This window comes from Struthio camelus, chromosome W, assembly GCF_040807025.1.
Source record: "Struthio camelus isolate bStrCam1 chromosome W, bStrCam1.hap1, whole genome shotgun sequence".
Taxonomy (NCBI): Eukaryota; Metazoa; Chordata; class Aves; order Struthioniformes; family Struthionidae; genus Struthio; species Struthio camelus.
Window position 1 is genome coordinate 18,775,524 of NC_090981.1, and position 24,719 is coordinate 18,800,242.

General features: G+C 37.2%; 1 protein-coding gene across 1 annotated transcript in view; it reads right to left on the bottom strand.

Annotated features, from left to right (window-relative positions):
- LOC138064075 (long-chain fatty acid transport protein 6-like) overlaps positions 1 to 24,457 on the bottom strand; it is a 40,776-nt gene extending 16,319 nt beyond the window's left edge. Inside the window, exons 1-4 of the mRNA XM_068924953.1 lie at positions 23,964 to 24,457; positions 14,510 to 14,716; positions 12,249 to 12,407; positions 11,073 to 11,197 (exon numbers count right to left, since the gene is read on the bottom strand). Of these exons, the coding sequence (XP_068781054.1) occupies positions 11,073 to 11,197; positions 12,249 to 12,407; positions 14,510 to 14,716; positions 23,964 to 24,447 (975 nt within the window). The 5' untranslated portion in view covers positions 24,448 to 24,457. The remainder of the gene's footprint in view (positions 1 to 11,072; positions 11,198 to 12,248; positions 12,408 to 14,509; positions 14,717 to 23,963) is intronic.
- Positions 24,458 to 24,719: the final 262 nt, after the last annotated feature.

Genomic DNA, 24,719 nt, shown 5'->3' on the forward strand with positions numbered 1-24,719 from the left:
TGTATTTGACTGTTGCAAATATTATGGAGGAAATGTACCTGCTTAAATAAATCAAGTATACAACATAAAAAATAAGAAAAACAACAGTTAAAAAAGCTGTCACAGCTAGGCTACAACTACAATGTAGCAAACTTTGCAATCAAACACCTATTATGTGTATGCTGATAACTTACTGCACAAGCAACATATTGCCTGAATAATGACTACATTAATTCATAGAAGTGCTTCCATATTTTAAAAAGGTTTATCCTGTCACTCCTTTTCCACTTAGCCTTTTCCACTTTGCAGTTAGAAAAATTGAAAAAAGAGAGGAAGGCAGGCATTATTTCTGTCAAGGGATTAAAGTCAGCAGAGATTAATAGTTTCTTTCTTGTATCTTCAGACTGCTTATAAGAAACAATCAAGATTTCATGCAGTTGTAATTTCTGTTGCTTCCCATTCAAAACATACGAGTTATCTTCTGTATTTCTTTCAGTATTAACACTTGCAGGTTTTGTTCAGTGTTACTTGGAATACATTATTTCCTGGTGATTCTCAGTCTTTATTGTTGCCAAATCTCATGTTTTAATACAAGAAACACAATAGCATGTGTTCATCCACTTCAGTGAGAATATCTAATTTTATGAATATATTTCTAAACCTTGTGATTGCAAGGAGCACTCTGAAAATACCATCAGATTTAGGTTGAAGCATTAGCAGGCAAAAGACCTAAAATGTATTTTTTTACTACACTGTTTTACAATCGGACTCCCTTTTCAATTGTTGCAAGTGCCAGTACAGAATATTCTAGCCATGAGACAGCACAAATTAAATATAGGAGTTTGATATCCTTTTTTATCACATATATTTAGAATTGCATACTACTTTGGTATTGGTACACTGCCTGTATATACATACACACACACTATATATATATACATAAAGTTTTATCTGTATATAAATATCTCTGTCTTTCTCTGTATATATAATAATTATATTGATCACATACTCTTTATAGAAAACAGGAAGTCCCTTCTTTCTGTTCTTCTATTCCAATGTACTGCACCCCTCCCCGCTGCAATCTGGTCAGCCGTGCATGCCCTGATATCCAAGTGTGCTGACTGACAGGAGAATCTTTAAACATTTGGCAGCTTAAAAACAAGGAAGTGCCTAATGAACAGAAAGTACTGTTCCTCAGAGGCTTATGTCTTGGCTAAATTCAGGGAGGTTTTGTTGAGGATGGTAAATTCTCACTTCGGTCACAAAAGGGGCACCCAGAGTGACATTTCAAGTTCCTGCTCTAAATCACGAAGACTTAAGTTCTCTTCTTCCCTCTTCCAAAACAAAAACTCAGAGGAGGAAGAAAAAAAGTCCTTTATGGAGTTTCAGAGTCTTTCTCAAATGATCCAGCAATGAATTCACATATTTCACTATACACAGATAGCTTTTGGCAGATCAGGATCTTGTATAGCGTTATCCTGCTATATTATCCCAAAACTGTGTCACTGACCAGCCTCCCCCTGTCACTAACCATTCTGTTCAATTATGCTCTTACATCAGCCCAATTCTTCCCTTTTTCTTTCTCCTCTCCTACTTTACTTTAGCTTCGTCAGTCATTTCTAAACAGGTAATCACATACTTCATTAATCTCCTGCCAAATCATTATTAACATAAGCTGCATTACACAGCACAAGGAAACTGCAGGTGGACGTGGCCAAAAACAAAGCTTCTAAAATGGCTTAGAGAGGTAATTTTTTTTTGAGTGATTCGATTTTTCAATTCGGATGCAATATTATAATGCAACAGTGTAGATCCTCATATATCTGAAATAATGTTTATTATATTAGACATTCACAGATCACTATACTTTCAATGAACAACAAATATATATATAAAAATATAAATATAAATGTATATATATCTTTTTTTAAAGAGAAAGTGTTTCAGTCCTACTTTGAACTTTCTCAGGAAAGCTTTTAACCTTTTTTCCAGAAAACTGTCCACTGTTTTAAGCTGCGATATGTGATATTTTCCTTTCAATTTGATTATTAATTTGAAAGTAACGTGTCAGTAAGTGAACTGCACTTACCCCTTGCTGAGGTCACTGAATTATTCAAATGTGCAGCCTTTGCTAACATATGAAAAATAGCACAAGAGATCCTTTCACAGAAATCATTTTTTCCACAGTGAACAGGAGAGACAAATACGTGTGCATGCGTACACACTAATTGAGCGGGTCATTCATCAGGCGAGGAACGTTCAAACTCTCTAGAGATCAAGGTAATGAACAAGTGAGCTTGCTTCTAGATTTATACTTTAGGAATAACAGGAGTATTGTTGAAAGTTTGCTGGAGAGACACAAACTAGGATGAACTAGAAAACAATCACCTACTCTCTGCTTTTTTTTTTTTCCCCCACAAGGACAAATATAGCATTATTTATAGGGTAAACTACTTAAATTCTTGATATTATTCTAGCTGGTTTGCATTAGTACAGCGCAAAGTCACTCTAAAGCTTTCTCTAGTGGAAAAGAGGCAAACTATCCCTGATACTCTGGCCAGAATTCCTCTGTGTTTGCAACATTAATACCTATCAACAATACCAGGCACAGCTACTGCACTTCAGGAGCTAGTCTCTTAAGGCTCAGCCCTTTTGCAGAAGTACAAAGGTGTATGAAGTCATCAAAACCTGACTGCAGAAAGCAAGTTTTCTTAAAACAGAGGACAGTAACTCATTTACTCACACATCATTCACAACTGAGCTAAATTTCCTATTAGACTGCATTGCTGCAACGGTAGTACTCATTTAGTCAGCTCTGTCACTGTGTACCCATCTGTTGATGCAAGACTCACTGAAGAGTACTGCAGAGCTTTCTGGAGAAAAAGCCTTAAAACCATCACACATTTTAGCAGTCTTTCAACTATAAGAATGGAAACCCTATGCAATATAATCTCCTTATTGCTTAATGTTTAGCAAGTATAAAGAGAATGATTACAAATGAGGGAAACTTTAAACTTAAAATAATGATAATTTACATTAGTTTTACAGGTAACTAAATTCATATAGCTCTTTTTTGCAACTAATACATGATATTAATTGCTATTAGCTTTGTGTGTAGCTAATTTGCTATGGAAAGTGAATCACTTGCAATAAAATGTATATAACCCTTTAAAGAACACATTTTTCATGATTTAATCTATTAGTATTCATCATCTGTATTACTGTCCAGATCATTGCCAGAGTCCAAATTTAGTGCACGCATATAGGTATCCATGGTCACTGTGGCAGAAAGCTTAGGCTCTGAATAAAACGTAATGAGTAAGAAAAGGGAGGGATGATAAAGCCAACAAATTCTAAAAATATGGTTGAGAGGTACACAATTAGCGTGTTCTACGATATGCATGAAAATCTAAATAAACTAAATATGCAGGCACGTTTGCTTTAAACAGATTAGGGCACCAAACAATCATGCTTCAATTTCTGCCATGTTCAGGTATAACCAAAAATTAGCTTCCCACTGTTATGGTGCACAGAATTAACGGACTAGGAGAGATTTTAAGAAGTCACATAGTACACACCTTCGCTGGCAGGTAAACGCAGCAGTCCCTGTACCATTCCTGACACCTGAGCAAGTTGTGGCAGATCAGCAGTTACTGTTCATCAGCTGCTCTGCAATAATTATCTGCTTGCACATTCTCAGTCTGCTGCAACGGTGCAGTACCACCACTTCCTTCACTGAGAGCTAAATTCCCTCATAATACCTTGCTTACACAGACTCAGTGCCTTGCCCTGGCCGACTGTCAAAGATCAGTTCAAATAACTTGTGTCTTGTGATAATTTGTTCATGCTTTGTTTATGTTTGTGTTTCTGAACGTGATTAATAGTTCTCTATGGGTGATGAGAAAGGCAGTATTTATAAGCTGACTGTAGAATAACCGAAAGTAAGAATATTTTCCAACTTTAAATAGTTAGAAAGTTATTAAAAGTATAGAAATTATATTATTTTCCTGCACTGTGATTTCCTTTCCTCATGGAGTGACTTTGAAGTAAAATGGGGATTCGATCTAGATTCACTTGTTTTTAACAGTAAAGGTAAAAACAATACTTTTTTGAAGCATTAACAAACAAGCATTGTTGTTATCTTATAGCTGGACTTTTCCACAGCATATTCAGCCAAGCTCTTTGAACCACACACCAAAGGTCTGCATATATCATAAATCAATTTCTGATACACTATTTCTCCTTTCTGAGTGGTTGTTTCATTTGTATAGTAATTAATTGACAAGTCAAGATCTGCCTTATTATACTAAACACCACATAGCTGGGATTTTTCATCTGCCAATCTTTCCTTCTTAAGTTTTCTTTGTAAACCAAGTGAACTACACATGGTTAAGTCATTGATAAATGAAATACCTTTTAAAGTGCCATCAACACTATATTAATTGGGTGTGGGAAGGATTCATGGCTGCAGCTATATAAAAATGTATTCAGCAGTTGCTTTAAAAGAATCCAAGAAAATAGTTTCATTGTCCTACTTTTACCATTTCTGCAGCAGGAAATGCTGAGTGGGAGAGAAGCAAAGGCAACTTTAAGCAAAGGAGACTTGAAATGTTTCCTGTGTTATGGCCTTGGTGAAACTAAGAGCAATCCCTGGGCTTGAGAAATTCAAACATCTGTTAAATACAAAATACGGACAGACCACATTAGATTTACATTCATGTATTTACAAGAAGTGTATGTAACAATACATTCACAAAGATCCCATTGATCCACAAGCCCTGTAAAAAGAAAAGAAAAAAATCAGGTAATTTAGTTAGTACAGTGAGTAGAGATGACAGATATCGTACTGCCATTACTGCTATTATATTGACAGATGTAATAAATTCTTCAGGATATATGCTTACATTCACTTTGCAGTAATATCCCATTATGAACTGCAGCTAGATTTTTTCCTCAGAGAAGTACATACTCAAATTTAAAAATAAAAGGAAAGGAAAACATGAAGGGTATTGAAAAGACAGGCACCATAAGAAAGGAACAGGAATTCTAGATTTATTATAAAGAGGAACAAGACACTTCCTTCCAGCTCAGGAATTGGTTATTTGCTCTGTAGCATTGCTCACTCTCAGCACTCTTTCATTAATGAATCTCCTGATAATCTAACAGGATTAGATTCTAACAGAAGTGTTCTTCCTTTAGCTATTCTTATGGAAAATGTTTTCTTTACCTTTACTTTTACTTTTTACCTTAGAGACTATCTACGAACATAAAAAGTCACTTTTGTCCATGTTCCACCCAGAAATACAAAGTAGACCCTTGTATTTTTGGTGATTGTCTCAGGAGCCCACAAATGAAAACATAATACACAGAACTTTCTAAAGGTCAATTCAGAGAATTAAAGCAGGCACGGAATATTCTCTGCATTCCTACAAATCCTGGGAACAACATGGAGCTTCCCTTTGTAAATGTATGAATGTAGTTTCTTGGCCTCAATATTGGGACATTTTCTGCATGACTGCAGAAGTTCAACCAAAAGGATGAGTATCTAGGAAAACAAACCAGAAGGAAAAGAATTGGCCAAGTTACATGACCTCTTAAAGACTCAAAAACTCTTGAGACATCGTGCTAGCTAACCTATCAACTAGCCGTCAGTGCTGGTTTGGATTTTGAAAACCATTGCTCCCTAAAAACAAGGAAACTCTAGGAGCATTATAGCAGACCTTTTCAGGAAGATAAAGGTCATTGGTAAAAAGAACCAGAAGAGAGACATAATCATCCTATGGACAGAGACCAAGGGAAGTAAGGCCATTGGACTTAAATATCAGAAGGCAATAGGCAAAATAGACAAGATTATAGACTGTTGTTTCTAAATTCCTTTTTGTCAATAACACTGTTTTTCAGACATGGCAGTTTAAGGCTATCATACAGGCAAAGTTTTCTGTGATACATAGTATCTTTTATTAGATCAATTGATATAGTTTTGGACGCACACTTCAATCTTCAGGTCTGTTTCTTAGCTTCTCATCAGATGTGCCGAATACATTCCCAGTCTAAAAGTCTATCTGTTTTTCAAACTCCATTAAGAGTTATTACCTTGTACTAACATAGTTTACATTCCCCTTTTGGGCATTGTTCATACCTTAGTAAATCAGTAACAACTTGGATTAAGAATGCCCTCTCCTTAGTACCTACACAACTGGTCACAGATTGAAAAAGCACAGGTTACAAGAAGAGTAGATGAATTGCAAAATTCGCACCCTGACATAAGTAAAATCATAATGTCATATAGAGAGTATTCAGAGACTTTGATGGAAGGTGGAGATGTAGCTGTCTGTAACTTGTGATATGTTACCGGTTTGGGGTATGTAAGAAAATGTTTATGCTGCAAACCTGCTAAGGCTCTGTCAAATTTCCACTCCATGTGATAATGATAAGAGAGAGAACAATATCTAGTATCGAATATAAATTGAACAAAAGCATGTCTCCAACAGGGAATAAAACAGGATAGCAAGTAAATCTTGCATTGTAGAGTGGTGCCCTCTGACTCATTTTTCCTTTCTTCCTTACTTTATCAAATTCCCTTCCTTCAAAGGAACTAATTTCCACGTGGAAGACAGTCCTATCTAACAAATATTTTCCCTGTCCTTCCTCTCCTCCCACAACACTTGAGTCAACAGCAGGGAAATAAGTGTGCATCCTTTTTGCTGATCCCAGCAGCATCAAATTCCTTGTTTTCCCCTTCTAAATCACTATTGTTCTAAGACAGAAGAGTTTTAACAAAATAAATCCTTAAGCATCTTTTCTAAAGACACTTCAGAGAGCTTAATCCCATCCAAAGGAACCTCGGCCAAACGGGAGCTAGTAGAGAGACTGGCTTGTTTCAGCTTAACAAATAAAATGTCTGAAAGCCAGTATGAATACTCTTATACATTGCAGGTAACCCCAAGGAAATGTTACTGATGCCAAAGGATAACACCTGCTCAGTATCAAATGGAGATAAAACAGGACAGATATTGAAAAAAGTTTCTAAGCAATCATTTGATGGCTTGTGAAACAGACTTTCAATATGAGTAGAAGTAAACTTTAGTTTTAATATAGACCTTAACAAGTTCATACAAGGCATCATAAATCATACAATTGAGATCATAACATATAACAAGTAATGAGAGCAGGAAACAGGACACAATGATCTAGAAAATCAATTTCTAATCTGTACTTGTAAACTATTTCAGAATCCAGGTCTCCTTTACAGAAAAGCACAAAAGAGATACTGCATTACCATCCATATCTTTCCAAAAGCTTCCAGAGTGATTTTATCATTTTAGTAACTCTGTACTTCAGATTTGAAACAAACCAGCAAGTCCATTAGGAAGACTATGTATACACTTTAAATGGTCAATGAAACTCTCTAAGGAAAATATATCCACAAATAAAAGTATTTCCAAGGCCTTTGCTTAAAGAAGAAACAGGGAGCTATGCTATGTCATACTTTCTTCTGAAATTTCTTAGAGCAAGAAATTGCTCTATTTGCTCAATATCTTTTAATAAAGACTTTGAGCAAAGTCAACCCTCAAGACCAAGTAATGAATTTTCTGAATATCCTCTTTTATAGAAGTAGCCGCGCTAATGTATTAGAGTACTTTCTAGCTACTGATGCTTTTCATACTTTCACTAACATGAGAAGAGAGCAAAAAAAAAGGTTGGAGGGAGGAAGTCATGAGGACTCCCTTATTTAGTAGCCCAGCAAAAGCTACACACAACACACACTTCAAGGTCTTTGTACTTGTACTTGAGGAAGAAAAAGCATGGTGGGGGAGAGCTGCTGACGAGGCTTCCTTTTCTAATGAGTGGTCTTTCCACACCACATGTTACTACAACACCGGTTACAGAGCAGATTGCAGAGAAATTCCACAGTAAGAGAGTCTTCAAAAGCTGTGGCAGATGTGAGTGGGAAGCTGAAAGATCAAACAAAACAGAACTAATAAGGAAAGCTAAGACAAGCATCTATATGCTACCACGGAGACTTGACAAGAGTTTTGTCCGAAATGTATAAAATGAAAAGCATCATGACAGTAATTTCACATGATAGAGGCCACAGTGTGGGCCTTTCCTACGTTGATGCCTCAGCCACAGAACTTCCTGATAAATCTTCCCTTATTGTTTTCTTTCCACAAGGGATAAGACAGACATACCAGTGAACTGGTAGGTGATAGGTGAGAAAGATATTTTGGAAAACAGCTAAATGGCTTTTTGTACTAGAGTGCATCTATAAGCAGGAGAGGAAAAAGCACTTCATTTATTATGGCTTGTTGTGCCTAGAAGTCCATAATGAACTGTTTACAAATACACAATTTATTTCAAATTTAGTATTAGGTTTAAAGAAACAAATGAAGCACTTTAGAGAATTCCTTTGATTTTAAGATGTGCTCATTAGAAGGGCTGTATAGAACTTTAACCTTGAGAACACTGCTCCTTCAGTCCACACAGTATCTTGACAGAGTTTTAAAACTCCTCTTAGCCAGATCTTTTGCATGCTGACAGTATATGTATTTCTTCTAAGTTAATGAAACTTAAAAAGAGATAATAAGCTGACAAATTATTTCACGTACTTGAAAAATAATAGTGGATTGCATAATATATTTAGAATCCTTCCACTTACTTGTGGGAACAAGTTTCTCTTCCAGTTCTTACTTGACAAATAGTTAGTATTTTCCTTTAAGTCTAATCTAACAATCTAATAAATATAAAATGGATTCATTTTATACTTTTTTTTGTTGAGAAAAAACATTAGGTTTCTCTTTAGCTTGCTAGTAAAAAAGTAGCCTCACAGGCCATCTCCTATTCACAAATAGGAGGTTATTTAATGATAGCACAGCTAACATTATTTGTGAGAGTTAAAACTCCTTTATTATGGTCTGGGAAGGATCTAGAAACGAAATAAAAACTTTGTGTTAGACAATGAGGTACATTAATCTTATTTTAAGACACTGAACAGGATAAAATAGTTAAAACAAAATGCCATGCTCTAACTGTACAATTATAGGACAGAAAAGGGGAAATAATTAAGATCTGAGGTTGCAAACACTATAAGCTGGGAAGTGTTGAATAGAAGGGGAAAGGCTTTGGGGAAATCATGTTAGCCCATAATGAAGAAAAACTACCATATATAAAGCTGGCTGTTTTGGTTTTCCCCATAGTTTTGAGCTTGGTTTTTTCATATACTGTACCTTCATGTTTACATAATTATAAAGTTAAAAAAAAAAAGGGGAGGGGGGAGATTTCAGTGTTCTGAATTCACATCATAGCCAGTGGTGGTCACTGGGACATCAGACATGGCAGATGCGCTTTAATCCAGAAATAACCTCTTTGCTGGGAGGCAAGCATGGATAGTGGTACAGGATCTCTGATCCTACCTCTACATTACTTAAATAGACTTCTGAAAATTTTCCGGAGAAAAAAAAAATACAGTGTCTTCTGAACACTAGGTTTTCCGATTAACTACTCTGGTCTGCAAATTGAAATATAAATGCACATTTTTATTCCACTGGAAAAAAAGGCTGAATTACATTCTTTTGTAATTAATTAAATGCTGCTGAAGGAGGAGGTTATTATTCTGGAAAATCTTAAAATGAGACTTAGATTAGAAAAGAATTTTCAGTTTCATTAATTTGAATTATTGCCACCATTTCCTAAAACAGGAGTCATTTGAATAAAATCCACTGGAAAGGAAATAATCCTCTGCTTATATATTTGAAATGCAAAATGAAAGTATCATAATTTACAGAGGCAAAGGGAAAATGTTCAAAGAGATATTAGGTGCAATGCATCTACCTTCTGCACATTTTCACAAACCTCTGTGTTTTCCTAAATAATGTGTTAAATTAAAAGAAGATACCGTTCTTTTTGCTTAATGTAATACAGGTACTTGCAAGCAGTTATTTAGTTTTATTTAGCATTAAAAATAAAAGCTCTTTATGCTCATCATTTACTGTGTAAGAGTGTTAAAATGCTTTACCAGGTAAGATTATTCATAATTTCATATTTAGGGCTTATTATTGAAACAGAACAGGACAGCCTAGATGGATAAAACAGACGGAAGAGCAGTCACCAGAATTAGCAAGATGAAATTCAGTTTCTACTAACTACTAGACTAAGAATGTTTATTGCAAATTCATTTTGACACAGTTAAACCAAGCACTCGAGGACAGAAATTAAGTTATGTTTGCTGTGCAAAACGTTATGGCCTTGATCTGTTCTAGCTATATTATTCTATACTAGGTCTTGAATTAATTCTATCCAATTTTAGGTGCTTAACTTAGCCTAAACATCACCAATGGGAAGATACAGGAACATACCATAAAGTAGCCAGAATGTGAATTAATTCAGTTAACCTGAGTAAGTTTTTAATGGCATTTACAACCGGTTCAACATACTTAGTACTTGATACACTGTAGATAGACAACACTGATGACTGCCATAGCAAAAGAAGTACTTTCAAATTAGGGCTAATAAATTCAGGCAGGAATGGCATTTTAACAAAACTACCTTTGTTGTCTGGAACAGCTTTCTAATTAGAACAATTAACATTTTTCTTTTGAGCTGCTGCCCGGGACCGAGTCTCCTCAAAATTATAAAATATGGTCTAAATGATCTAAATTCAAGCATGTCCCACAAGCCAAAAATAGTGTTAAAACATGACCTACAAAACTTGAGATGTCTCATTCATTTATGTGCCAAGAAGCAAAGTTCTGAAAATTCTGAAGAGGCATTTTTCAGTAATCTAGGAGTTCTGAACTCACTTTGTGAAACTTTAAACAATATTTCTTTTCCACCAAATGATACTGAATCAGTTTTCAGCCTCACTGTAAATCTTTTCCTTTAATATGCTTTTTCCTAATTTCAACCTTTTTTTTTTTTTTTTTTTTTTTTTTTACAGTTTTCAGACAACCAACTACTTGAGGAACCTCACATAAGAAGAGGGGCAGAGGGACAAGTTCAGTACAGTTTTATTTTCCTTTTAACATAAATACAGCAAGAGCAATAAATGTACAAAGAACTTACAGCTGGATAGCCCTCATTTTGATTCCACTTACCACTGGCTGGCTGCAAAGGTAACGGCAAAGTTCTCCAATGTACTGAATGACAGTCACATTGTACTTTCTGCAGTCATTCCAGAACTGACTAGCTGAGAACTTCTTTCTTAACACACAAGTTGCACCTTTATGGAAACAATAGAACAGGAAATGAAACATTTTCTCTATATGGCAGCTTAGCTAGAGATCTTCCTTATTTCTACAAAACAGAACACGAGAGGAACCAAGACCAACCTCATTCAGAGAGCCATACAATTTGGTAGTTAAGCTGTTTTACTAGAAGATGCATGTTCAAACCCTGCTAGACAAAGAAGGCAGATGAACCCACTCTTCTTCCTGAACCAGTAAACCAACCGATACACAGCAGTTACAGGAAGAAGACAGCTTTCCTTTGTTGGTGTTGTGAGATTATCCAAAAAGAGTTCACCTGAAAATATTCAACAAATTCAGCCTGAATTAGCAAATAATTTGGTGATCACTGAAACCTTTTTTCCGCAAAGAAAGTATTCATTGATGCAAATTCAGACAGAATTAATCCATAATCCTATGCATCTGATCTTCTCCCTTGCCCTGGCTTGTCTGGCTTGATGCTTTAGAAAACAGGAAACGTTTGTCATCAAGTTCCAAATAAATCTATCCTAAGAGAGTTACTGAGGTCACCTATGTTGTCTCAGTAAAATACTTATTGTGTAGTCCATGCCAAAACAGAATACAACTTAAACAAATATAAAAAGTTATTATTTCATGTAATGATATATCACAAAACTGAATATATTTACTATAAATATTTTTTCAGTCCTTTTAAGTTTACCTAAGCACGTTAGCTCTATTGCAATGTACAATGCTCAGTCTGTATACAGACTAACGTGCTATACACACTATCAAAATATTACATATCTGCCTACATTTTTTCCCTAAATATAAAAGAAAATTAAAAAATTCATGATGGAAAACACTATAAGCAATCCTTTTCCAATATCCCCAAAATAGTTGGTAAAAGAGATCCTTCTCTGTTGCAATGCACCCCTCTACCCCAAAAATATGGAACCGTAAAACTACTTAGAAAATAATTTTCATTCAGTTTAGGCAAAACATTAGTTCCCCTAATGCCAGTGAACCTAAATATGTTTTAATACATTCTCTATTAACAATGCAATTAAATTAAATGAGCCTTACCTAATTCAATGCATCCACCGATACCAAGGAGAGATGCTGCACTGTGATAAAGAGGCAGAGTAATATAAATGATGTCTTCTGCAGTAGCACCAAAAGCCCACAGTCCAGCAGCTCCTTTTAGAACCTGCATGTGACTGATAACTGCAGCCTTTGGAAGACCTATAATGAAAAAGCATCTGTTAAAGAGAAGTTAAAATTCCTTTTTTTCTCTGGGAGGCCTCTACAATTGTAACAGAATCAATATTTCCTTTCGTAGCCGGATTTTCAGCCATCCATTTAGCTAAACAGACAACTGGGTGTTTAATACAGTACTATATGTGTTTGTTCTATACACATAAAGATACGTAAGCCAGTTTGTAACCCCGTGTTAGTTGTTTAATCAGATGTCAAGTCAATTCAGATAGAGGGAAACATGAGGAAACTCCATGGCTACAGCACTATCAGATTACATAAAATCAATAGGGAGCAAAAAGCACTTATGGTACACAGGGACTTCTTTAATACGAAGTAGCATTCTAGGCAAGAACCACAGTGAGTGAGCGAAATATGCCTAGGAAATGTATGGGGTCTATACCAGGTAAAAAAGTGGCTGTTTAATCTAAAAGTGCGTTCCTCTAAAATCTAGCTACTTGATTCAGAACACTGTGAAGGCTACACAGAATTAAACGTTTTCAGCAAAAGATGCTGAGAGTCCACTCTTAATTAGGCTCTTCTCAGTGAGATCCTTCAGGTTCAGCACAGAATTTCTGTTCAGTGACACAGAGACCGACATGCTAGAGCTAAGAGCTCTCCTTGGGCTCCTCTCTGGTACTCACTGTGTGGAGTCGGGGCGGGGGGGGGGGGAGGTTCTTGCTTCATATCTGTTCTAGACACAGATGCACACATGCAAGAAATCCAGGCTTGTTCCTGATGAGGAGCACAGGGAACTTGTACAATTGTAATGAAACAGAACTGATGAATTCCATAACCCCTCATACTGATGGGAATAGGAAATAAGCCTATGCTGTCAAGGAATCACTTAGAGCAAGGGGTGTTCTAGAGAAAGTCTTGAGTTGCTTTCCTTCTGCCTTTACAAACAGCTAACTACAGACTTTGCAAGATACTACTTTCTTTTAACCAAGTTTACTGGCCATTAGTTATATGAGCAACGCTGCGTTCTTGCGTTATCAGAAAGTGAGAAAACGCTGAATTATTTTAGATTAGAACTATGTATTCCATATTCAGACTAAACAACCCTTATTTTTTTTAATTACATGGTACACATAAGAAATGCAATGTAAACTACTGTTACACATAAAAGCATTCAAAAATACTTTTAATCCCACATGACTAAAATTCATCGAGACCTTACACAGAGATTCTGAATGCAGTTACAAGAACAAGACTGCAGCTTCCCTGGAGGATTCCATAATATTGTTCCGCCAGAACTCCTCACTTTTACCAGCAAGCTCAACTAGATTTGTATTAGTAGTATTTCAAACATACCTGACCTCTGAACAATATTTAGAGCTTTTTATTTTTTTTCCCCCTATTCTAGAACTACACTTTTATTTCTCAAATTATTTCCCACACTCCAAAACAAACACATAATTATTTGTGTGGGGGAATCAAGCCATAAAATGCATTTTGATTTGAAATCTTCTTGTGGCTAAAACTGCAGCATTCAACTGAATGAGAATGCCAATCTGCTTATCTTAACAACATCACGCTGCTTTTCATGTCAGTGATCAGTTTTTACAAAGTCTTAGCTTCTTAGCTGCTGGAGCACTGGTAATAAATTCAGCCATCTGTTTCTAAACTAAAAGGCTAGTAACTTAATCCTATTTTCTGTCTCTACAGTGACCTGCATACAAGATGACTTAAGGAAGAAGAACTAAACGTGTATTTGCTTATTTTAAAATGGCTTTCTAGTGTTCTGGATAAAATATGAGCTATATTAGCTATACTGTATTTTGTGATCACAAAATAGTATTATTACAGTTGTAAATCCTCAAAATAGGCAAAACATTTTGTAACTACATTAGTTGTTACATAATAAAAGAAGATAAAACTTCTTTCATACTATTTGCGCAATTTGGCAAGAAAGGAGGAAGAGAAGCTCCTAAAACAATAAATATAAATAGTCACTGATAAGAAGCATGCTTATTTCCTACCATAATGCTTCTAGATATGAAATGATACAAAGACTCATAACAGATTCCAAAGAATAAGTTTCCAGAAGAAAGCTTTAGGAAAATATTGACTCTTTAGGAGACCTGTACCTGTTGTTCCTGAAGTAAATATGTAGAGAACAGATGACTTGAGGTTGTTTGCAGAGCGTCGATCAACTGGAACAGGGTCTTCAGAAGCAGCCTCTATTTTGTCTAAAAGGGTATGCACACTTGGCAAAGCGGAGTCTTTGGTCATTATCCAAACACTAACGTCTTTTTGGAGGTTAGGAAGAATTTCTTCTAGAGTCCCAAGCAAATCTTGAAAATCAATATAAAATAACGTTACTTACCTTACATCTTCATGAAACTAAATTCAAGTGAAGTATTTTTCCTCTGACAGTTTTAATCTTTGTAATAGAAAGAGGAATAACGGACATAAATGCATACAATAAAATGATGAACTGGAATGGAAATTCATTGAAAATAGCGTATAATTTGTCACAAATATTGCTGACCCCATGCGATCTAAATGTCAACAAGCTATCAAGGGAAAATAGTGAGCCTTGATTGCTATCTTCTGGTTCCCACCTCATTTTGCATAACCATCGATCATTTCTAAGACCAGAATACAGTGTAGTTAAGCTTCAGCTTCAAATAAATGATCAAGAAATCAGTTAATGATGCAAGGCAAATATATACACAGCCAGTAATTATAACCCAGGTTTCCCGCAACAGCAATCTATCGTCAAGCAGGATTTTTTCCAAAAGCACAGAAGTGACTCATTAAAAAAGAAAACAGTCCACATTATCGTGTATGTAGGTGCCCGAATTTCACAGAATGAAAATATGGCACAGGCATCAGCTTATTCAGACCCTTCTGAAAAACCATGTGCGTACTTATGTGGTTCTTTAGGTGTTTCATATACTTCGGCAAATCTGATTTTAACTACCTTAGAAAATTTTCTCAGAACCACGCGTATATTCACTGAAAGCCATTCCTTCTATTAGCTTTTTCCTGCAGATAAATACAAATTCAATTTTATAAAATAAAAACAGTAGCATAAATAAGCAGGAAAGAAAAAATGATAGAGAGTCCCAGATTAAACAGGAAGAAAATATATAAATAGAAGCCAAGTCCTAAGTAATGCATTTGGTATTTATTTTTATTTATTTATAGTAATTTTTCAGTCTGCCACATTCTCAGAACACTGCACAGACATTAAAGTACTAATCTAGCAAAATTCTCAAGAAGAGGAAAACTCATATTGTCAATGGAACTATTCATACACTTAAAGATACATTTATACTTAAGTGCTTTGCTGGATTGCAGCCTACATAATTAATCTTGTAAATAGCCCTGCAGGTATAAATGTAAGTTATCATCTCAGTTTTTATAGACGGAAAAACAAAATTGAAATGACTTGCCCAGAACCTCATAATGAGGCATTGCCAGTGCCAGAATTTGAACTCCTGACTTCAGTCCCAAAGTCTTTTCTCAAAGGTACAGATACAAGTAAAAAACCCTTGCATAAATTTTACACTAACATAAGCAAAGATTTTTAATCTTTCAGAAAACTACTTTTCTAATGTCAGACTACTGAATATGTTTTAATGACTAACATATTAATTTCCTTTACCATAATACAGAGAGAGCCTATAGTCCCTGACTAAACAAATATCTTACCAGCCTAAAGCCCATACAGGACAAGTTCTGTATATTCTATGAATTTTTGCGGTGTTCTATATAAGATTTAGCAAATATATCTGATTGAGCGTGACGTTTATGTTTTTCTGTCCTAACTTCTTTACACAGCAGAATGATTTCAGGAAGAAATCGCGTCAAGAAATATAAAAGACAGTCTCCTATGTGAAATTAGAATACTTCCCTTCCACTATATATAATAACAGACAAAATATTGAGACTGGAAAGCAATCTTAAGGACAAGAGTGTTTTCTGAGAAAAACCTGATGCCCTGGAAATGAAGTTTCCATTGGCATAGTAATTTTGCTTTGCTGCCATAATGTAAAATTAGGGCATATTTTTGTAGCCATAAATATGAAAATAAAACAGTACTATTTCTAACGGAAAATAGCTATTAATTAACCTAGCGTGACAGATAACGATATGCTGTTTAGCTTCTGGTATTGACTTCTGTCTTCCTTTTAAGCATGTGTCCTAAACACACGAATAGTTTGTCTGGTGCGAGTTGGGTTAAGTGAGAACCTATTAAGAGAAACACGTGTCTGAAGCAGCTAGAGCTGCATTTCTGCTCTGAAAAAAGCTACAAAAAGTACAGCAGTCTCTGTCGCTGTTTATTGGTGCACAGACAAATCCATGAATTACTGCAGAAAGGAGAATCAAAGGTGATTTGCTAATGATGAAGATTTCTTGGTTTCTCCAACAGCCAGTTATCATTTGACCCAGACCCAGTTGGCCATCTTGTGTCTCGCATCTTTACCAGATATCCAGTGTGATGTACAAATACTGAGAAAAACAGCCCAATAATTGTCATCATATACGATTATCACTTTTACTGTAAGTAAAGTGTAATTCTATTTGAAAGCTTACCTGTTGTTTACTTGCAAACTATTCTCTTGCAAAACACATGGCAAAAAACAGCCACGTATCACCATTTTTTAGACAACACAGAGATTGCAGATACCAAAGGGGCCATTACTGAATCTCCTTACTTTCCATAAATATTCATTCCTGCTTTCAGTTTCTTAAATTATTCTGCTATGTATGTTTTTGAAATTATGAAAATGAAGCTGTATTACCTACCAACTGTTGATTTTTCTACTGAAGAATTTTTTGTTGATGGCTACACAACATGAAGAAATGCACACATCTTTCTAATTTTTTACTGTACAGTACTTCCAGATAAAATGTGCACTGAATTCTTTATGTATCTGAGTGATGTAAAGTGAAAGTCTATAAAAAAGTGGACTTTAGTACAACTAAACATATTTCCAATATTACAATAAGCATATTTACAATATATTACAATAAAGCCTAATCAAGTATCCCCCTTTGAAGGGAGAAAAAGGTCAACTACTACTTTCAGTTATACAGACATCATTATTTAAGAATGAAAGCAAGACCTAGCTCCCTTTTAGTAGACTGAAACATTTACTCCAAATAATTGAGGTGGATTTGCTATTTCTTCAGATTTACTCCTATAATCTACAGTTTTTGTTGTTGCATGCTTTTTTTAAACTAGTACTGAACATTGGTTCTATGAACTGATTATACAATAGAATTTTTCTCTTGTGCGCAGCAATTCAGTACTTGGAACAATTTATGAACTGTTTGTAATTGTATGTTATCTTGAAAGAGATTTCTGGTTAGATAGCAGAAAACAGCAGAAACAATAAGTGATTTCCTGAAGAAAAAAAAGGGGTGGTAATTTAAAACATCTGTATTCAAAGAGCCAGAAGCTTGAAATTGCTTCTGGAACATGGATGAATACGGGGTGTTTGAGGAGAGCTCTCAGTTGTACTAATATATCTCCAGAGAATAATTCTGATCATAGGCAGCTAATGCGTTGTTCCACGAACAAAGAATTTCTGTGCCAGATGTTGTAAAAAGCTTGTTGGTCTTTATGTACGGTCCTGCCCATGTGTCAGGACTAGATGGAGAAACTATAGTTCAATTATTTCTAGAGATACCTAATAGGTGTACTTCACCATGTAGTAAAGCAATCTAGATATTTCAAGCTTGCAGTTCATCTCAGGTACTTGTTTGCATTTCAAACTGTGAAATTATATTCAGGTTTTGGTTTATTTGCTTTGGAAGAAATGATTATTTATCTAAAGTTTGGCAATAACCAGCAGTTCTGTGTGCACTGTTTACACTGTGTATATGAATATTCACCATTTGCTTCTGCTTAAAATAAATAAATAAAAAATCTGTAATTGCTGGAAATGAAGATGCTTCTTCCAACATTTTTCCCCTCTTGCCTTTAAAGCATCTCATCGCTTAACAGAAAGTTGGTGAAACAGTATGTTAAGTTCACATGAATATATAAAAGTCAGTTACGTCTTCTGAGAAAGCTGGCAAAATATGTTTTAGCTTTAAACTACTGTCCTTGGCTTCAAGTTGCACAGAAGTTTTTTTATACTATTTTCTAACAAAGAAACAATGCGGCCTATTGGCAAGCAGACACAGTCCGAAACAGATGAAAGGAATAAATCACATCATGAGATCAACTTGTACTGAACAGAAAGTTACTCAGGAAAAAAAAAAAAAAAGCTGTATGAAATGGTTCTTACACAAGTTTGATGCGTACCCTGGTTGATATGCTCAGTAAGCTATGGCAAACCTAAACCCTTTCCCACCCTGTCTGGCATCTGAAAATAACTGGTACCTGCACGTGATTCCCCAGTGACTCTCTACGCTCAGTCCCCTGAGCCCCCTTTTCTCATTACGGAATAATAACAGAAATCTTTACAACTCAGGTGTGGCTCAGGATCAGTGTGGCATCTTGAAATGCCACTGAAGGCAGTAAAGGTAGTAAACACAAGCAGGCTTGGGAATCACAAACAGTTGGCACTGTTCTCCAATCAAAGGATATCTGTGATAGAGTTACAGACTAAAAGAGAAGCAAGCAAGATATTGAAGAGATACAGCGTCAAAGACAGCAGTTAGGAGTGTCTTCTGCAGGTCTTTCACTATTCCTTTACCCTGGATGTTTAGAGATAGCTTTGATCATTTGTTCCATGGAGTTAAGAAAAGATGAGATATTTGACAAAGTACTAATAGTTTTCATCCATTCATTTTTCATACAATCAGTGACTAATATCTGAGTGATGATCCTGCTAATTGTATATCATACCATATGAGCTTAATTCACAAATGCCAAAAAAGATGTTGTTTACTTTCTCCGGGATGTAAACTCATTTCTGGCTGAACTTCATCCTGCCAGCATAAACGCTGCTTCAGAGCTCACATGATGAAAAGTGCAGAATACATTCAGCAGTGGCAGAAAGCAATAGCGGTTTTTCTTTGGGCCAGAAGGCTTGTAGGCACTACTGATGCCTCAAGAGTAAAGAATCCTGGCCAGGAAAATGCTCTGCTTTGAACAGCTAAGAGATATAATTCTGTACACTCCCTTTGCTATGAGGACTGATGTAAACCAAACTTACAGAGTTTAGTAACACAGTGCTTTCACAGCCGAACCCCTGAATCAGAACTCATGATGGCAACCCGAGATGTCCTCCTGAGCTGAACTCCTCCCAGTAGCTACACAGTGTAAAGGCACTGGAAAACTCCCCGTGTACCTCTCTGGTGGGATTATAAATACCGTCCACTAGTCATCGCTTTCACACAACTACCGCTCAAAAGATAAAGTGTGCTTTCTTATTCAAGCAAGACTCCAACGACCAGAAATAATCTCTAGGAAGGACACGGTGTTTTGGCATCTTAAAAGCTGCTGTTAGGCAGTACCTTACTCCTCAGTTTATCCAGTAGTTTTAAAATGAGTAAGGGTAGCAGCATCTGGTAACAAAGGTAGCAGGGACAAACACCTTTTAAACAGGTCAGACTGTTGCAGTTGGAAGCCTTTGCTGTAAGAGTAAGTTAATGCTTACAGCCTGATACAGAGAAGTTCTCCTTCGCAAGTTTCTCATTAACTTACATGTTATGTTAGTTAACTGCTGTTTTATTAAAGTGCAGTTCTACACTCCAACTTTTTAATGTCTTTCAGCAAACATTCCTCAGAATAGGGGTGGGAGGGGGATGTTAAACACTGTTCCCTGGGAATGGAAGAGTGAAAATATTAGACTAGAAATTAAAGCGTGAGCTAAAAATCCCAAAGCAGTTGAAATGCTCTGGGGATACAGCAGATAACTGAAAGGGGCTAAAGCAAAAACTGTCTCTACCACAAAGCCAAATAGAAATATTAGAAAGGAAGATGAATGGAAAGTCTAAATATTGGCAAATCAGACAGTCTATATTTGCTTTATAGCCTGTGTTGGAATGAGAAGGAAGAAACCAAGTTACTTCATTGTGCTAAGTGAATTAAAAGAATATTGCATTCTGGGGCAGGGAGGGGGGAAACGACTTTTAAATATATCCATTTCATATGAGAAAACAACAACAGGGAGAAAATTGGAAGCTTTTATATCACATTGGGGCTTAAAATCAAATATTCAATTGCAGAGCGTTTGTGAAATAATTAAGTCAAAACCAAGCCCCAAAACTTAAGTAATGACTATTAGAAGATTCCAATACAGAGTTAGAAAAATCAATCCAAACATCAGAATTGTCAGACCAAAACAAGATCTGACTGCAAGTGCTGGCAGAAAGACAAGATGTTACTAATTGGACTGGGTTACCAAACCACAACCTCAGGAAAACATGCAGATACAAAACAGAACTGAAGAGTTCAAAGAAAAGCCTCAAAACGAGAGCGATATTGCAAGAGGTGGCATGAAAAACTGAACAAGGTGTGGAAGAAAATGCAAACATAAGTAGCACCCAGCCTATTCAGGCAAAGGTATTACATATGTAAAAAGCAAAACCATTTTGGAAAAAAAAGACGACGACAGGATGTACCAAAAGAAGAAACGAGGTGCAATTATCTCACCCAGAGGAAGGCTAGAGCAGCATTCTCAGCAGAGATGATTCCACAGTAAGCAGCTACCTGGGGGAACTGCTCCCGACATCACCCAAAGTGAAACATCCCCATCAACACAAATGAAATCTTAATATTAAAGTGCCTTTGAATGCGGGTTCCTGATCTAACGTGCCATTACAGACAAGAGTTTCAAAGAGAAAATCTGGTCTTGTTGAGCACAGACAATTAGTGGTCAAATTACAGGGAGATTGTTTCTACTGTGCTGCAGTATATAATGTACATTAAAAGTCGCCCAAAATATTGAAAATGTAGTTTTGTTACTGTTTCAATTCAGTTACATGGAATTACTAAGTTAAGCCTGGAAATATACTTGAAATGAGATCTGATTTAAAAATATATATATAAACTGTAAAATAGGAATCCATGAAAAAATTTGTGACAAAATAAAAAACATAATAAAGAACAAACAGAACAGCTACTAATATTTTATATTAAGATATGCCAATGACATTTTAGATACCTGGTTCAAAGATGGCTTAGATTTGTTTGTAGTTTGTGAAAAGTACAAACTGTTGAAAATTAGGATTTCGACTATCCAGACATAATATCATTACATACTGAAATCGCTAAGCACTTAATCACCGATTAAAAAGGATCAAACAAACAAAAAAACCTTTAGTTACCAAACATGATACATGACTACTGCAAGGACAGATTGAACTACAAGTTAGTCTTGAGCGTAAATATTTTGCAAAAGAACATACTGTTTAGCACACCATGTTCAGGCTATCCAGAATCCTGTGGAAAGCGATGCCATAACAGCAAAACATACCAAAAAATCCAGATCATGCCCACTGATAACACAAGGCAGAAGTCCTTGAAAAAAAATGTACTAACACCTGACAAAAAGATGTTTAACAGAAACCTGAGAATTTGTCCAACTGACTACGCATCCTCAGTCTTAACTACTGAACAACAATTTTTATAAAACTTCGGGAGAAGGTTTTATGTATAATAATCAGACAAAACCATATTATGATGCAAAATGAGTTACATGAGTTAACCCTCAGCCGCAGAACAGCATACAAATCTTCCATGCAAAATCTGGACCCCTTTGGAGGAGGAGCTCCTTTTTCATATGGCATGGCCAATAATCAAGGTACATAGAACTTCATCTTCTTTCACAAGAGATAAAAAAGAGTCCCTAAATCCTGAGGAAGAATATTGGGAAGAATCCACCACGCTCTAGGGTCTGAGCAACTTAATGCAGAGACCAAAACCCACAAAGAGAGGAAGACTACCAGCTCACACAGGATCAACTCTGAGACTGATTTTTTTGGTTTCTCTGTTTTATTATCTGTCTGCAGATCGTTCCTCTCTAGTAGGCAGAGGTATAAGGGTGACTGGCCCAGTAGGAGTCTTAGAACAAGTTAGGTCACCATAGTTCTGTTTTTGTTAGCTGCAGCTAGCAGACTAAAAGTTGAGAAATACGGGCCCTGTTCCTGCTTCACCAGTACTTTTCTCATTCATTAGTTAACCTCGTTTTATTAAAAACTCTTCTTAGATACAAGTTCTGACCCAAAGTTCTCCTTAATCACCATCGATGAGCAAGAACTGCCTGAAGACGAATTCCATTCCTCAAGCCATACTCTGAAAAGCACGTATTCAAGAGCAAGATAGTGTTTTAAACAAGATTTTTTTATTAAGTTAGAAGGTGAAATGCAAAACCATCTGTTCAGAAATATGTCATTGTTTTGTGACCATACTTAAGTTGGCTCTCATTTCATGAGCTTGCTTTAATTACTGTTCTTTAATGAGCATAATATGTACAATCAGAATAAAAACATTTATAATTAACAATCTGCAAGAGAAAAATCTTAAGTAAGTTTCTTTAAAGCACAAATTTGCAGCAGCAGAGAGCAGATGGAAGGAAATTGCACAGATTAGGTGTCACGGTAGCAACAGCCTGCTAACTGCATAATAACAATAGGACCAGAAGTGGTGAACTAGAAACAGGGCAGAGTACACTCAAGAAGAGTACTTCTCGAGGCGGGACAACATTAATGTTTGATCTTTGGAAATATCCTCCTTCATCGAAAAAGACAAAAGGTTCTATGCAATCTTTTAGCATTGCAGGTTCACTTGCAAATTTTGACCATAAATGCTGAAAGCCTCTACAAGTTGAGTTTCAATTTTGGATCTCAGGTTTTGGTTTATGCATCTCTATAATTAAAACCCAATTACAATACTAGGTCAAAGTTTTTTTAATTCTTTTGAAGCACTTAATACAAGTGTAGTAAGTTGGAAACTAACACAAAGCACACTATTACTGCCTATTCAATCAAAGCAAAGCAATTTCTTCTACAATCCAATGCCAGCAGTAAGTTGGTTGTTTCAAACCAACCTCCTACGTGCCATGCCTATAAAACAAAACTCTCATGTCGTAGCCCGCAGAAGACAACCGTACCTCCAAAAATAACTGTGCAGCAAAAATTGTACAACCTGTAACTTAGGTCTCCCAGTTCACGGTAGTTTTGATCACCAGGAGGATGGTGGTGTAGTACAGGAAAAGAAAGAACAAGTCTCAGTAAGATTAAAATCGACTATTTAAAAAGTTAGGAATGGGAAATGATTCTTAATATGCCATTTTAATCTTCTCTGAGACACATTAAGCAACTATTGAGCTGTTTAAGCACTTGTAGCAAGCCGCGCTCAGCTGCTGTAAACACTCCTGCAACGTACATTTTTTCGGAGCAGGTTAAATAGATATCCCCTGGAGAACGGTATGCTCGATTCTGTCTCGGGGGTAAACGGCTTAGGCGTTACGATCTCCCGAAGCCCCTTCCAGCCCTAGATTTCTTTGATTCCACGACCGTCCGGGAAAATCTAGTTTTCAGCAAAGCAGCTGGAGGGGCGTAGACCCGGGGGGAGGGGGGGGGAACGTGACATTGAAAGCTTTGGATGCACAGATCAGGTGTATACTCTACCTGCTCCCACAACCAGCATCTTGGGCTCACAGCTACTGAGACAGTGCAGCAGAGACCGGCAGCGGACGTTGAAGCTGAGGAAAGCCACCACGCAGCCCAGCTTGGCCAGCCCGAACCACACGTGGATGAAGTCCGGCTCGTTGCCCATCAGCAAGGCCACCGTGTCGCCTTTCCTGAGGGTGCCGCGCTGCAGGAAGACCTGGGCCACCCTGTTGCTCCTCCTGTCCACGTCCCGGTAGGTGTGCACCACGCCGTCGTAGATGAGGAACGGCTTGTGGGGCTGCCTCTCAGCCAGCTTCACGAACTTGTCCAGCACGGTGACGATCTTCCCCCGCAGCCGGTACACCTCCCCTCGCAGCCCATACTTCAGCACTTTCAGCAGGTACCTCAGGTCGGCCCAGAAGTAGGGGAAGAGGAGCCTCTGCAGGAGGTGCAGCCACACGACGCCGGCGGCGGCGGCGCCCGGCACCCAGGCGGGCAGCATCGTGGCGGCAGCGCGGCGGGCCCGCCGCGCCCTCCCCTCCCCTCCGCCCGGGGCGGCGGTCAGCGCAGCTGGAGGGCAAAGCCCGAGAGGCGCTGAGCGGCCCGCGCCTCCCTCCCGCCGGGCAACAGGTGGGCAGGGGCGGAGGCAGCCGCCGAGCCGAGCCGAGCCGAGCCCCGCCTGCCCGCCCTCCCTCGCTGCTCAGGGCCAGGGCCGCCGCCGCCGCCCCCTCGCCCGGCACTCACGGGCCGCTGCAGGCGAGGCGGCGGCGGCTG